The sequence below is a fragment of the Somniosus microcephalus genome, unplaced genomic scaffold, assembly GCF_052327205.1.
Source record: "Somniosus microcephalus isolate GS21.2 unplaced genomic scaffold, FLI_Smic_1.0 unresolved_chr1, whole genome shotgun sequence".
Lineage (NCBI taxonomy): Eukaryota > Metazoa > Chordata > Chondrichthyes > Squaliformes > Somniosidae > Somniosus > Somniosus microcephalus.
The window spans coordinates 173,076,816-173,092,380 of NW_028225179.1; the positions used below are offsets into that span (position 1 = coordinate 173,076,816).

At 46.8% G+C, this 15,565-nt stretch overlaps 1 protein-coding gene across 2 annotated transcripts in view; it reads right to left on the minus strand.

The window, feature by feature from the left end:
• LOC147096579 (NACHT, LRR and PYD domains-containing protein 3-like) overlaps positions 1-15,565 on the minus strand; it is a 73,687-nt gene that overhangs the window by 11,775 nt on the left and 46,347 nt on the right. For both annotated transcript variants that reach the window (XM_085975381.1, XM_085975380.1), the window contains one exon: positions 7,004-7,170. In XM_085975381.1, the coding sequence (XP_085831507.1) occupies positions 7,004-7,170 (167 nt within the window). The remainder of the gene's footprint in view (positions 1-7,003; positions 7,171-15,565) is intronic.

The window sequence follows — 15,565 nt, forward strand, 5'->3', positions numbered from 1 at the left end:
ATGTCCTACAGGGAGTGTTTGCTACTGCTGTTGGGGAGGGTTTCAGCTAAAATAACAGGGGATTGGGAACCTGTGCAAGGAGACAGAGGAAAGGGAAGCAAGGATAGAAACAAAAGACAGGAAGGAGAAAAGCAAAAGCGGAAAGCAGAGATATCAAGCGTGTTAATCAAACAGGGCCACAGTAAATAAGAATTCTAAAAGGACTAAGAGTGTTAAAAAATCAAGCCTGAAGGCATGGTGTCTTAATGCAAGGAGCATTCGTAATAGGGTGGATGAATTAGCTGCGCAAATAGATGTAAACAGATATGATATAATTGGGATTATGGAGACATGGCTCCAAGGTGACCAAGACTGGGAATTCAACATCGAGGGGTATTTAATATTCAGGAAGGACAGGAAAAAAGGAAAAGGAGGTGGGGTAGCATTGCTGGTTAAAGAGGGGATTAACACAATAGTAAGGAAGGATATTAGCTCGGATGATGTGGAATCTGTATGGGCAGAGCTGAGAAATACCATGGGACAGAAAACGTTAGTGGGAGTTGTATACAGGCCCCCAAACAGTAATGCTGAGGTTCGGGATGGCATTAAAAAGGAAATTAGAGATGCGTTCAATAAGGGCACAGTAGATATCATGGGTGACTTTCATCTACATATAGATTGGGCTAACCAAACTAGTAACAGTACTGTGGAGGAGGAATTCCTAGTGTGTATAAGGGATGGTTTCCTGGACCAATATGTCAAGGAACCAACTAGAGATCAGACCATCTTAGACTGGGTATTATGTAATGAGAAAGGATTAATTCGCAATTTCGTTGTGCAAGGCCCCTTGGGGAGGAGCGATCATAATATGATAAAATTTTTCATTAAAATGGACAGTGACGTAGTTGACTCAGAGACTAGCGTCCTGAATATAAATAAAGGAAACTACGATAGTATGAGGCACGATTTGGCTAGGATGGATTGGGGAACGTTACTTAAAGGGCTGATGGTGCAGAGACAATGGCAAACATTTAAAGATCGCATGCGTGAACTACAGAATTTGTTCATCCTTGTTTGGCATAAAAATAAAACAAATAAGGTGACTCAACCGTGGCAAACAAGGGAAATTAAGGATAGCATAAGATCCAAGGAGAGGACATATAATTTCGCCAGAAAAAGTAGCAAACCTGAGGATTGGGAGCAGTTTAGGATTCAGCAAAGGAGGACAAAGGGATTAATTAAGAGGGGGGAAATTGAATGAGGGTAAGCTTGCAGGGAACATAAAAACTGATTGTAAAAGTTTCTATAAATATGTGAAGAGAAAAAGATTGGCGAAGCCATGCGTAGGTCCCTTGCAGTCAGAATCAGGGGAATGTATAATGGGGAACAAAGAAATGGCTGACCAATTAAATACATACTTTGGTGCTGTTTTCACAAAGCAGGACACAAATAACCTCACAGAGATGTCTCCCAGGGCAACATAGGGTCCAATGAGAGGGAGAAACTGAATGCAATCAGTATTTGTAGGGAAATTGACGGGATTGAAGGCCGATAAATCCCCAGGGCCTGATAATCTACATCCTAGTGTAGTTAAGGAAGTGGCCCTAGAAATAGTAGATTCATTGCTGGTCATCTTCCAAAATTCTATAGACTCTGGAGCAGTACCCATGGATTGGAGGATAGCTAATGCAACCCCACTATTTAAGAAGGGTGGCAGAGAGAAAACGGGGAATTAGAGGCCGGTAAGTCTGACATCGGTTGTGGGGAAAATGCTAGAGTCCATTATAAAAGATGTAATAGCAGCACACTTGGAAAACAGTGGCAGGATCAGACAAAGTCAACATGGATTTACAAAAGGTAAATCATGCTTGGCTAATCTACTGGAATTTTTTGAGGATGTAACTGGTAGAATAGATAAGGGAAACCAGTGGATGTGGTGTATTTGGACTTTCAGAAGGCTTTCGATAAGGTCCCGCATAAGAGACTAGCATGTAAAGTTAAAGCACATGGGATTGGGGGCAAGGTACTTACTTGGACAGAGAACTGGTTGGCAGACAGGAAGCAAAGAGCTGGAATAAACAGATCTTTTTATATATATATGTATGGTATATATATATTGTATATGATCTAGACAAGGGAACTAGATGTAATATCTCCAAGTTTGCAGACGACACAAAGCTGGGTGGGCGTGTGTGCTGTGAGGAGGATGCAGAGAAACTCCAGGATGATTTGGACAGGTTGGGTGATTATACTGCATTTGCCATGCATCTGCCCAATGTGTATAAATGCTGTTAGCCCCATCATTATTTCTACCACAAAATCTGGCCTATTACATAAATATAAAACTACCACTATTCATCCCCCAGTCACTCACTCTGTGAACAAAATGTTGCAGAAACCAAACCATTACAGTGAGCGGACAGAAAATGCCCGACTGAGTAATCTCAATTTCCTCATGTTCCCCCCCTGGGGAGTGACGTCCCACACCAAGAGCACAGGGGCTGGTAATTACAGACTGAGAAATCTCAATTTCCTCATGTTCCCCCCCTGGGCAGTGACGTCCCACACCAAGAGCACAGGGGCAGGTAATTACAGACTGAGAAATCTCAATTTCCTCATGTTCCCCCCCTGGGGAGTGACGTCCCACACCAAGAGCACAGGGGCTGGTAATTACAGACTGAGAAATCTCAATTTCCTCATGTTCCCCTGGGGAGTGACGTCCCACACCAAGAGCACAGGGGCAGGTAATTACAGACTGAGAAATCTCAATTTCCTCATGTTCCCCCCCGGGGAGTGACGTCCCACACCAAGAGCACAGGGGCAGGTAATTACAGACTGAGAAATCTCAATTTCCTCATGTTCCCCCTGGGGAGTGACGTCCCACAGCAAGAGCACAGGGGCCGGTAATTACAGACTGAGAAATCTCAATTTCCTCATGTTCCCCCTGGGGAGTGACGTCCCACACCAAGAGCACAGGGGCAGGTAATTACAGACTGAGAAATCTCAATTTCCTCATGTTCCCCCTGGGGAGTGACGTCCCACACCAAGAGCACAGGGGCCGGTAATTAAGACTGAGAAATCTCAATTTCCTCATGTTCCCCCTGGGGAGTGACGTCCCACACCAAGAGCACAGGGGCAGGTAATTACAGACTGAGAAATCTCTATTTCCCCATGTTCCCCCTGGGGAGTGACGTCCCACACCAAGAGCACAGGGGCAGGTAATTACAGACTGAGAAATCTCAATTTCCTCATGTTCCCCCCTGGGGAGTGACGTCCCACACCAAGAGCACAGGGGCAGGTAATTACAGACTGAGAAATCTCAATTTCCTCATGTTCCCCCCCTGGGGAGTGACGTCCCACACCAAGAGCACAGGGGCTGGTAATTACAGACTGAGAAATCTCAATTTCCTCATGTTCCCCCCCTGGGGAGTGACGTCCCACACCAAGAGCACAGGGGCAGGTAATTACAGACTGAGAAATCTCAATTTCCTCATGTTCCCCCTGGGGAGTGACGTCCCACACCAAGAGCACAGGGGCAGGTAATTACAGACTGAGAAATCTCAATTTCCCCATGTTCCCCCCTGGGGAGTGACGTCCCACACCAAGAGCACAGGGGCAGGTAATTACAGACTGAGAAATCTCAATTTCCTCATGTTCCCCCTGGGGAGTGACGTCCCACACCAAGAGCACAGGGGCTGGTAATTACAGATTGAGTAATCTCAATTTCCTCATGTTCCCCCCTGGGGAGTGACGTCCCACACCAAGAGCACAGGGGCAGGTAATTACAGACTGAGAAATCTCAATTTCCTCATGTTCCCCCTGGGGAGTGACGTCCCACACCAAGAGCACAGGGGCAGGTAATTACAGACTGAGTAATCTCAATTTCCTCATGTTCCCCCTGGGGAGTGACGTCCCACACCAAGAGCACAGGGGCAGGTAATTACAGACTGAGAAATCTCAATTTCCTCATGTTCCCCCTGGGGAGTGACGTCCCACACCGAGAGCACAGGGGCAGGTAATTACAGACTGAGAAATCTCAATTTCCTCATGTTTCCCCCCCCTGGGGAGTGACGTCCCACACCAAGAGCACAGGGGCAGGTAATTACAGACTGAGAAATCTCAATTTCCCCATGTTCCCCCTGGGGAGTGACGTCCCACACCAAGAGCACAGGGGCAGGTAATTACAGGCTGAGAAATCTCAATTTCCTCATGTTCCCCCTGGGGAGTGACGTCCCACACCAAGAGCACAGGGGCAGGTAATTACAGACTGAGAAATCTCAATTTCCTCATGTTCCCCCTGGGGAGTGACGTCCCACACCAAGAGCACAGGGGCTGGTAATTACAGACTGAGAAATCTCAATTTCCCCATGTTCCCCCTGGGGAGTGACGTCCCAAACCAAGAGCACAGGGGCAGGTAATTACAGACTGAGAAATCTCAATTTCCTCATGTTCCCCCTGGGGAGTGACGTCCCACACCAAGAGCACAGGGGCAGGTAATTACAGACTGAGAAATCTCAATTTCCTCATGTTCCCCCCTGGGGAGTGACGTCCCACACCGAGAGCACAGGGGCAGGTAATTACAGACTGAGAAATCTCAATTTCCTCATGTTCCCCCTGGGGAGTGACGTCCTACACCAAGAGCACAGGGGCAGGTAATTACAGACTGAGTAATCTCAATTTCCCCATGTTCCCCCTGGGGAGTGACGTCCCACACCAAGAGCACAGGGGCTGGTAATTACAGACTGAGAAATCTCAATTTCCTCATGTTCCCCCCTGGGGAGTGACGTCCCACACCAAGAGCACAGGGGCAGGTAATTACAGACTGAGAAATTTCAATTTCCTCATGTTCCCCCTGGGGAGTGACGTCCCACACCAAGAGCACAGGGGCAGGTAATTACAGACTGAGTAATCTCAATTTCCTCATGTTCCCCCTGGGGAGTGACGTCCCACACCAAGAGCACAGGGGCCGGTAATTACAGACTGAGAAATCTCAATTTCCTCATGTTCCCCCCTGGGGAGTGACGTCCCACACCAAGAGCACAGGGGCATGTAATTACAGACTGAGTAATCTCAATCTCATGTGCCCCCTGGGGAGTGACGTCCCACACCAAGAGCACAGAGGCAGGTAATTTCCCCAGTTGTGTACAAATTTGAACACTCCATTTATAGGATGTAAAAGCAATGGAAAAACTGGCGTGCAATTGCACTAGGATGTTACCAGGGATGTGGAGTTACCGTTAGAGAGTGCGATTTGAGAACGTTGGGCTCATTCCACTAGAGGTGAGCAGGTTAAGTGAGGAGTTGCTGCAAGTCTTCAGATTCTGAAGAGTAATTGATTCAATAAATCGTTACTGATCTGATTGCCCAGAGAGCACATATTTAGGCTAATTTGAAGAATTCGGGGTGAAGGTTGATAGTGAATTACACACGGAGGTGGTTACAATGCAGAATTCAAGCTAGGGTAGAAGCAAGTGGACATTTATTTGCTAAAATCTATTTCTATTGCTGCGTGGATAGAAAGGAATGCTGGAGTATGGGGTGTGAACAGAAGATTGCACCTGGACTAATTGGGACAATAACCATAATGAGTCAATAGGAGTTTGGAATTTGACAAGGTGGGATATTAACAGTAATGGGCAGTGAGCAGGAGGTTGGGATTAGACTAGGTGGGATATTAACGGTAATGGGTAGTGAGCAGGAGGTTGGGATTAGACTAGGTGGGATATTAACGGTAATGGGTAGTGAGCAGGAGGTTGGGATTAGACTGGGTGGAATATTAACGGTAATGGGTATTGAGACAGAGATTGTGATTAGACTAGGTGGGATATTAACAGTAATATGTCGTGAACAGAAAGTTGGGAGTAGACTAGGTGGGAATTTTACGGTAATGGATAGCGAGCAGGAGGTTCCGATCACTCTAGCTGGGATATTAATGGTAACGGGTAGTGAGGAGGAGGCTGGGATTAGATTGTTGGGATATTAACAGTAATGGGCAGTGAGCAGGAGGTTGGGATTAGACTAGGTGGGATATTAACGGTAATGGGCAGTGAGCAGGAGGATGGGATTAGACTAGGTGGGATATTAAAGGTAATGGGTAGTGAGCAGAAGGTTGGGATTAGACTAGGAGGGTTATTAACAGTAATGGGCAGTGAGCAGGAGGTTGGGATTAGACTAGGTGGGATATTAACGGTAATGGGTAGTGAGCAGGAGGTTGGGATTAGACCAGGTGGGATATTAACGGTAATGGGTAGTGAGCTGGAGGTTGGGATGAGTGTAAATTTCCTAGATTATCTACTGGGAAAGTTGGTAGCAGGTCGACCGTCCATTATACCCTGCCCGATTATCATTTCCATTTAGTTCTATTCCATTACAGGTAACCGACAGAACATTACAGGCTGCTTGCTGGAATTTCCTGAAGTGCTGTCCCGGGGAGTGACGCTCCACGACAGGTTCTACCGCCAGTATTGAGTCTCTGCCGAAGTTTGAATTGACTCCCGGTGACGCGGGGGAGGAAAAACCTGCACAGCGTCGGGTTTTCAATCCTCATTTTTTGGGGGTTAGTTTTCCTGTTCCTGTCTCATACATTTTAACCATTTTACCATTTTGTTTTTGTTCTTGAAAAGCCTCTCATTTACTGCACAGATGAGTTTTGTCTTCTCTCGGTTCCTTAATTTACTTTATGTAGTTTCCAAGTCAGTAAACTCTTGACGTTCCCTGTAATTCCTGTCTGTTACCTCCCGTCTCTCCTTTTCCCAGTCCCACTAAAACTTTTCCCTTTGTTTTCAGTCCACAAAGAGTTATACCCGAACCGTTCCCCTGTCCTTTGTACAGATACGGACGGATCCGCTGGGTATTTTCACCTCTTCATATCATTGTTTCAGATTCACAATATTTTCAGTTTATCTATTTACTTCCTATTTGACGAGTTTCTCTTCGGTAACATTCTGTGATTCTAAGATCTGATATCCTGTCAGTCCTGTGATGTTTGGATAATCCAGACTCATTCTGTGTCCCTCCCACTTACCCGATGTTCTTGTCCACTGAAATGCCTCTCGTATGTTAACAACGAGCTGACTCCGTCCACCCCTCTTTCAATCGCCTGTTCCAGTCTGTCCCGGTAGAATTTCGTGAACTGGAACAGCTGGTAATCGTCGCACTTTGTCAAGAACTCAGTGATTGTAGAGTTCGGATCTGTGAACACAAATGGAGAAAACTAAACACATTATCCACTTTCTACCCAGGCAGCTACATGTCATCGTATACCAAACGGCGACAGCTTCCTGTGAGCCACATTATCAAACACCTTCTGGTGAGCCACATTATCAAACACCTTCTGGTGAGCCACATTATCAAACACCTTCCTGTGAGCCACATTATCAAACACCTTCTGGTGAGCCACATTATCAAACACCTTCCTGTGAGCCACATTATCAAACACCTTCCTGTGAGCCACATTATCAAACACCTTCTGGTGAGCCACATTATCAAACACCTTCCGGTGAGCCACATTATCAAACACCTTCTGGTGAGCCACATTATCAAACACCTTCTGGTGAGCCACATTATCAAACACCTTCTGGTGAGCCACATTATCAAACACCTTCTGATAACCCACATACACCACATGTACAACATTCCATCAACCCGTATAGTCACGGCTCAACAAAACTGCATCTTAATGTGTTGGGAGATTGGGCACATGACTGGCAAATGATGTTTAGCTTGGATAAGTGCCGTGTTATTCCTGTGGGCAGTGCAAGTGCTCAACATTCATACACCCTTCATGGCATTAAATAAGGGGGAGAAAGGAAGATCCGGGTATTCTGGTGGATACATCTCTAAAGGTACAGGAGCAATGCCGTGAAGTGATAGCGAGAACAAAGGGGGTATTGGGGTGCATTCATATGACAGTAGGGTATAAGACGACCTATTCTGTCCCAGTACAAGACCTTGGTAAAGGCTTCACTTGGAATACTGTGTCCAGTTACGGTCCCCACATAAGGTGGGTGATATTGAGGCTTTGAAACTGATGCAGAGGAGGGACATTAGACTAATTCCCAGTATAAAGCAACTTAGTTATCAAGATAGGCTAAGAATTTGTACTCTACACTTTAGAGGAGCAAAGACTAAGCGGTGATCTGATTGAGGTTTATAAGATGATGAAGCGAATCGATTGTGTTCCATTTGACAGTTTGTTCCAATGACATAGCTTGCGGAGGGTCAGGGGTCACAATTTTAAGTTGCGCAAGGCCAGATTTAAGTTAGATGTCAGGAGGTGGTTCTTTTCCCAGAGAATAGTCGACCTCTGGGACAGGATCCCTTCTCTGGCGGTGGACACTGACTCGGTGAATTCCTTCAGGCAAGAGCTGGACCTGTTCCTGTTTGGTGCGGACATCACCTCTTACAACAGGAAGACTCTTCCGGGAATTCAGTGCAAGATTGATCTGCTGGACTAGTTTCAATCGCCTAGGTGGGTCGGAGAGGAATTTACCCTATTTTAATCCCCCAAATTGACCTGTGTTTTTACCTGGTTTTTTTCACCTCACCCATGGTTTGGTTTGGGATAGCTACAACAAAGTATGACAAAGTATCGCAATTGCCTGGGAAAGTCTGGATGGACCAAAGGGTCTTCGCCTGTCCGTCATTGTTCGTAAAATTGTCAAATACGACTTTTCTACAGCTGATCAGTTCCAGCCTCCCCTCATCATTCTCCTTCTCGCTAAATGCTCACTAATTCGACCTGGATTAACAGATTTGAGGAGTTTCTACGCAATGGTCTCTGGTTACCAGGTTAATTCACTCTCCACATTAGAACAGAAACATCACTTGGGCTTCTTCCGTCCACCTGTATATTTTTTTAATTTAGCGTGGGTTGAAATGCTGTGGTCAGTCCCTCCTATCTCCTCTCTGACTTCCTCTAACAGTCTGATATTAAACCTGGGTTGAACTGCTGTGCTCAGTCCCTCCTATCACCTCTCTGACTTCCTCTAACAGTCTGATATTAAACCTGGGTTGAAATGCTGTGCTCAGTCCCTCCTATCACCTCTCTGACTTCCTCTAACAGTCTGATATTAAACCTGGGTTGAAATGCTGTGCTCAGTCCCTCCTATCTCCTCTCTGACTTCCTCTAACAGTCTGATATTAAAGCTGGGTTGAAATGCTGTGCTCAGTCCCTCCTATCTCCTCTCTGACTTCCTCCAACAGTCTGATATTAAACCTGGGTTGAAATGCTGTGCTCAGTCCCTCCTATCACCGCTCTGACTTCCTCTAACAGTCTGATATTAAACCTGGGTTGAAATGCTGTGCTCAGTCCCTCCTATCTCCTCTCTGACTTCCTCTAACAGTCTGATATTAAACCTGGGTTGAAATGCTGTGCTCAGTCCCTCCTATCACCTCTCTGACTTCCTCTAACAGTCTGATATTAAACCTGGGTTGAAATGCTGTGCTCAGTCCCTCCTATCTCCTCTCTGACTTCCTCTAACAGTCTGATATTAAACCTGGGTTGAAATGCTGTGCTCAGTCCCTCCTATCACCTCTCTGACTCCCTCTAACAGTCTGATATTAAACCTGGGTTGAAATGCTGTGCTCAGTCCCTCCTATCTCCTCTGACTCCCTCTAACAGTCTGATATTAAACCTGGGTTGAAATGCTGTGCTCAGTCCCTCCTATCACCTCTCTGACTTCCTCTAACAATCTGATATTAAACCTGGGTTGAAATGCTGTGCTCAGTCCCTCCTATCTCCGCTCTGACTCCCTCTAACAGTCTGATATTAAACCTGGGTTGAAATGCTGTGCTCAGTCCCTCCTATCACCGCTCTGACTTCCTCTAACAGTCTGATATTAAACCTGGGTTGAAATGCTGTGCTCAGTCCCTCCTATCACCTCTCTGACTTCCTCTAACAGTCTGATATTAAACCTGGGTTGAAATGCTGTGCTCAGTCCCTCCTATCTCCTCTCTGACTTCCTCTAACAGTCTGATATTAAACCTGGGTTGAAATGCTGTGCTCAGTCCCTCCTATCTCCTCTCTGACTTCCTCGAACAATCTGATATTAAACCTGGGTTGAAATGCTGTGCTCAGTCCCTCCTATCTCCTCTCTGACTTCCTCTAACAGTCTGATATTAAACCTGGGTTGAAATGCTGTGCTCAGTCCCTCCTATCAGCTCTCTGACTTCCTCTAACAGTCTGATATTAAACCTGGGTTGAAATGCTGTGCTCAGTCCCTCCTATCTCCTCTCTGACTTCCCCTAACAGTCTGATATTAAACCTGGGTTGAAATGCTGTGCTCAGTCCCTCCTATCACCGCTCTGACTTCCTCTAACAGTCTGATATTAAACCTGGGTTGAAATGCTGTGCTCAGTCCCTCCTATCACCTCTCTGACTTCCTCTAACAATCTGATATTAAACCTGGGTTGAAATGCTGTGCTCAGTCCCTCCTATCTCCTCTCTGACTTCCTCTAACAATCTGATATTAAACCTGGGTTGAAATGCTGTGCTCAGTCCCTCCTATCTCCTCTCTGACTTCCTCTAACAGTCTGATATTAAACCTGGGTTGAAATGCTGTGCTCAGTCCCTCCTATCACCTCTCTGACTTCCTCTAACAGTCTGATATTAAACCTGGGTTGAAATGCTGTGCTCAGTCCCTCCTATCAGCTCTCTGACTTCCTCTAACAATCTGATATTAAACCTGGGTTGAAATGCTGTGCTCAGTCCCTCCTATCACCTCTCTGACTCCCTCTAACAGTCTGATATTAAACCTGGGTTGAAATGCTGTGCTCAGTCCCTCCTATCACCTCTCTGACTCCCTCTAACAGTCTGATATTAAACCTGGGTTGAAATGCTGTGCTCAGTCCCTCCTATCACCTCTCTGACTTCCTCTAACAGTCAGATATTAAACCTGGGTTGAAATGCTGTGCTCAGTCCCTCCTATCACCTCTCTGACTCCCTCTAACAGTCTGATATTAAACCTGGGTTGAAATGCTGTGCTCAGTCCCTCCTATCTCCTCTCTGACTCCCTCTAACAGTCTGATATTAAACCTGCGTTGAAATGCTGTGCTCAGTCCCTCCTATCACCTCTCTGACTTCCTCTAACAATCTGATATTAAACCTGGGTTGAAATGCTGTGCTCAGTCCCTCCTATCACCTCTCTGACTTCCTCTAACAGTCTGATATTAAACCTGGGTTGAAATGCTGTGCTCAGTCCCTCCTATCACCGCTCTGACTTCCTCTAACAATCTGATATTAAACCTGGGTTGAAATGCTGTGCTCAGTCCCTCCTATCTCCTCTCTGACTTCCTCTAACAGTCTGATATTAAACCTGGGTTGAAATGCTGTGCTCAGTCCCTCCTATCACCTCTCTGACTTCCTCTAACAGTCTGATATTAAACCTGGGTTGAAATGCTGTGCTCAGTCCCTCCTATCACCTCTCTGACTTCCTCTAACAGTCTGATATTAAACCTGGGTTGAAATGCTGTGCTCAGTCCCTCCTATCTCCTCTCTGACTTCCTCTAACAATCTGATATTAAACCTGGGTTGAAATGCTGTGCTCAGTCCCTCCTATCTCCTCTCTGACTCCCTCTAACAGTCTGATATTAAACCTGGGTTGAAATGCTGTGCTCAGTCCCTCCTATCTCCTCTCTGACTTCCTCTAACAGTCTGATATTAAACCTGGGTTGAAATGCTGTGCTCAGTCCCTCCTATCACCTCTCTGACTTCCTCTAACAGTCTGATATTAAACCTGGGTTGAAATGCTGTGCTCAGTCCCTCCTATCACCGCTCTGACTTCCTCTAACAGTCTGATATTAAACCTGGGTTGAAATGCTGTGCTCAGTCCCTCCTATCACCTCTCTAACTTCCTCTAACAGTCTGATATTAAACCTGGGTTGAAATGCTGTGCTCAGTCCCTCCTATCACCTCTCTGACTCCCTCTAACAGTCTGATATTAAACCTGGGTTGAAATGCTGTGCTCAGTCCCTCCTATCTCCGCTCTGACTTCCTCTAACAGTCTGATATTAAACCTGGGTTGAAATGCTGTGCTCAGTCCCTCCTATCACCTCTCTGACTTCCTCTAACAGTCTGGTGTGCATTATCTCTGAGCCCAGTGACTTCTCCACCTCGGCTATTTTACTCAGATCCAAATACTTCTCTACAGTGATCTCTAACTGTGCCCCACATCCTCCTCTAGTACATCAAAACTTCACTTCCACCATCATTTTTAGAAAGTTTAGGAAATATTTTGTATCTCCCCAAAATTGCATCAGTCAGAACTAGTTTCCCCAGTCCCACCTCTATCTCACCTCCACAGCTCGCTGACCTGTAAAATCCACTGAGAATTGGGCTATCTCCCTTCCTATTGCTGAACTGTGTACATACGGATTCCATCTTAGCATTGCTCCCTGGAACACATTACCTTCTAAACCTCTCCGCCTCTCTCTCTCGCTCTCCTCCTTTCAGATGTTCCTTAAACTTTACCTGTCCTAATATCACCTTGTGACTCGGTTTCAAATTCTGATTGGTAACCCTCCTGTGAAGCACCTAGAGAGGTTTTTCAACATTAAAGGGGTTATATAAACGCCAGTTTGTTCTTGTTGTTCTTGCATTGTCATAGAATTCTTTATTGATACTGGCGTCCACAAATTTGTTGCTCTTCCCTCAAAATGTTACCACCAGAAACATCTCCCTCTGAGTCCTGTGAAAAACAAGGCCCCGTCTTATAGATACTAGATCACATCTCTCATGTTTCTGAATGTTTGGAATGATTTGTTCACTCATACACACAACACTCAACACTAGCTCCAACACTTGAAATGTTGACTTGTCACCGTTTCTTCTTTTTATAAACACAACTTTAACTCCACCTACTTCAAATTCTCTTTCCTCTAGTCTCAGATCCCGATATTTCCCAATCTCCAGTCACATCCCCCGATACCCCCCAACTGCTCCATTCACCTTTTCTGTAGAACCATTATTGTTGGTCGGTAAAGGTCACAGATGTCCCGGCCCTTCCAACTGAACACACTCTAGTGCCCCAAGAACGTGAACACTTCCCTCCTGCTCCAGCCCTCAGCCGCAAATTGACCAGCCTCATATTTCCCGCCTTAAGAAGCCCAGTGGTAAACAATCCGGAGATCAACAGCTTGAGGCCTGGTTTCTTAGTTTTGTGCCTCAGTCTTAATAGTCCCTCTATAGAGGTATTTCTATCCGTGTTACTGGCTCCAAACATGGCAATTGTCGGCTTTCCTTTCCTTCCCAGAGGTGGTCACACGGGTCAAGGATGTTCTTCCCACTGACAACAGGGAGGTAACTATCCATTCAGGTCCTGCTCAGGTGGACAGTTCCATTACTCAGGGGCTTCCTCCACCTGTGACTGCGATCATCTGAGTAACTGTCTCTCTCCACCTTACAGTCCCCAATACCAAGTATCTATTGGACAGTTCCAGTACTCAGGGGCTTCCTCCACCTGTGACTGTGATCCTCTGAGTCACTGTCTCTCTCCACCTTACAGACCCCAATACCAGGTATCTATTGGACAGTTCCAGTACTCAGGGGCTTCCTCCACCTGTGACTGTGATCCTCAGTCACTGTCTCTCTCCACCTTACAGCCCCCAATACCAGGTATCTATTGGACAGTTCCAGTACTCAGGGGCTCCCTCCACCTGTGACTGTGATCCTCTGAGTCACTGTCTCTCTCCACCTTACGGTCCCCAATACCAGGTATCTATTGGACAGTTCCAGTACTCAGGGGCTCCCTCCACCTGTGACTGTGATCCTCAGTCACTGTCTCTCTCCACCTTACAGTCCGCAATACCAGGTATCTATTGGACAGTTCCAGTACTCAGGGGCTCCCTCCACCTGTGACTGTGATCCTCTGAGTCACTGTCTCTCTCCACCTTACAGTCCCCAATACCAGGTATCTATTGGACAGTTCCAGTACAGGGGCTCCCTCCACCTGTGACTGTGATCCTCTGAGTCACTGTCTCTCTCCACCTTAAAGTCCCCAATACCAGGTATCTATTGGACAGTTCCAGTACTCAGGGGCTCCCTCCACCTGTGACTGTGATCCTCAGTCACTGTCTCTCTCCACCTTCCAGTCCCCAATACCAGGTATCTATTGGACAGTTCCAGTACTCAGGGGCTCCCTCCACCTGTGACTGTGATCCTCTGAGTCACTGTCTCTCTCCACCTTACAGTCCCCAATACCAGGTATCTATTGGACAGTTCCAGTACTCAGGGGCTTCCTCCACCTGTGACTGTGATCCTCAGTCACTGTCTCTCTCCACCTTACACTCCCCAATACCAGGTATCTATTGGACAGTTCCAGTACTCAGGGGCTCCCTCCACCTGTGACTGTGACCCTGACCCTCTGAGTCACTGTCTCTCTCCACCTAACAGTCCCCAATACCAGGTATCTATTGGACAGTTCCAGTACTCAGGGGCTCCCTCCCCCTGTGACTGCGATCCTCTGAGTCACTGTCTCTCTCCACCTTACAGTCCCCAATACCAGGTATCTATTGGACAGTTCCAGTACTCAGTGGCTCCCTCCACCTGCGACTGTGATCCTCAGTCACTGTCTCTCTCCACCTAACAGCCCCCAATACCAGGTATCTATTGGACAGTTCCAGTACTCAGGGGCTCCCTCCACCTGTGACTGTGACCCTCTGAGTCACTGTCTCTCTCCACCTTACAGTCCCCAATACCAGGTATCTATTGGACAGTTCCAGTACTCAGGGGCTCCCTCCACCTGTGACTGTGATCCTGAGTCACTGTCTCTCTCCACCTTACAGTCCCCAATACCAGGTATCTATTGGACAGTTCCAGTACTCAGGGGCTCCCTCCACCTGTGACTGTGATCCTCAGTCACTGTCTCTCTCCACCTTACAGTCCCCAATACCAGGTATCTATTGGACAGTTCCAGTACTCAGGGGCTCCCTCCACCTGTGACTGTGATCCTCAGTCACTGTCTCTATCCACCTTACAGTCTCCAATACCAGGTATCTATTGGACAGTTCCAGTACTCAGGGGCTCCCTCCACCTGTGACTGTGATCCTCAGTCACTGTCTCTATCCACCTTACAGTCTCCAATACCAGGTATCTATTGGACAGTTCCAGTACTCAGGGGCTCCCTCCACCTGTGACTGTGATCCTCAGTCACTGTCTCTATCCACCTTACAGTCTCCAATACCAGGTAACTATTGGACAGTTCCAGTACTCAGGGGCTCCCTCCACCTGTGACTGTGATCCTCTGAGTCACTGTCTCTCTCCTCCTTACAGTCCCCAATACCAGGTATCTATTGGACAGTTCCAGTACTCAGGGGCTCCCTCCACCTGTGACTGTGATCCTCTGAGTCACTGTCTCTCTCCACCTTACAGTCCCCAATACCAGGTATCTATTGGACAGTTCCAGTACTCAGGGGCTCCCTCCACCTGTGACTGTGATCCCCTGAGTCACTGTCTCTCTCCACCTTACAGTCTCCAATACCAGGTATCTATTGGACAGTTCCAGTACAGGGGCTCCCTCCACCTGTGACTGTGACCCTCTGAGTCACTGTCTCTCTCCACCTTACAGTCCCCAATACCAGGTATCTATTG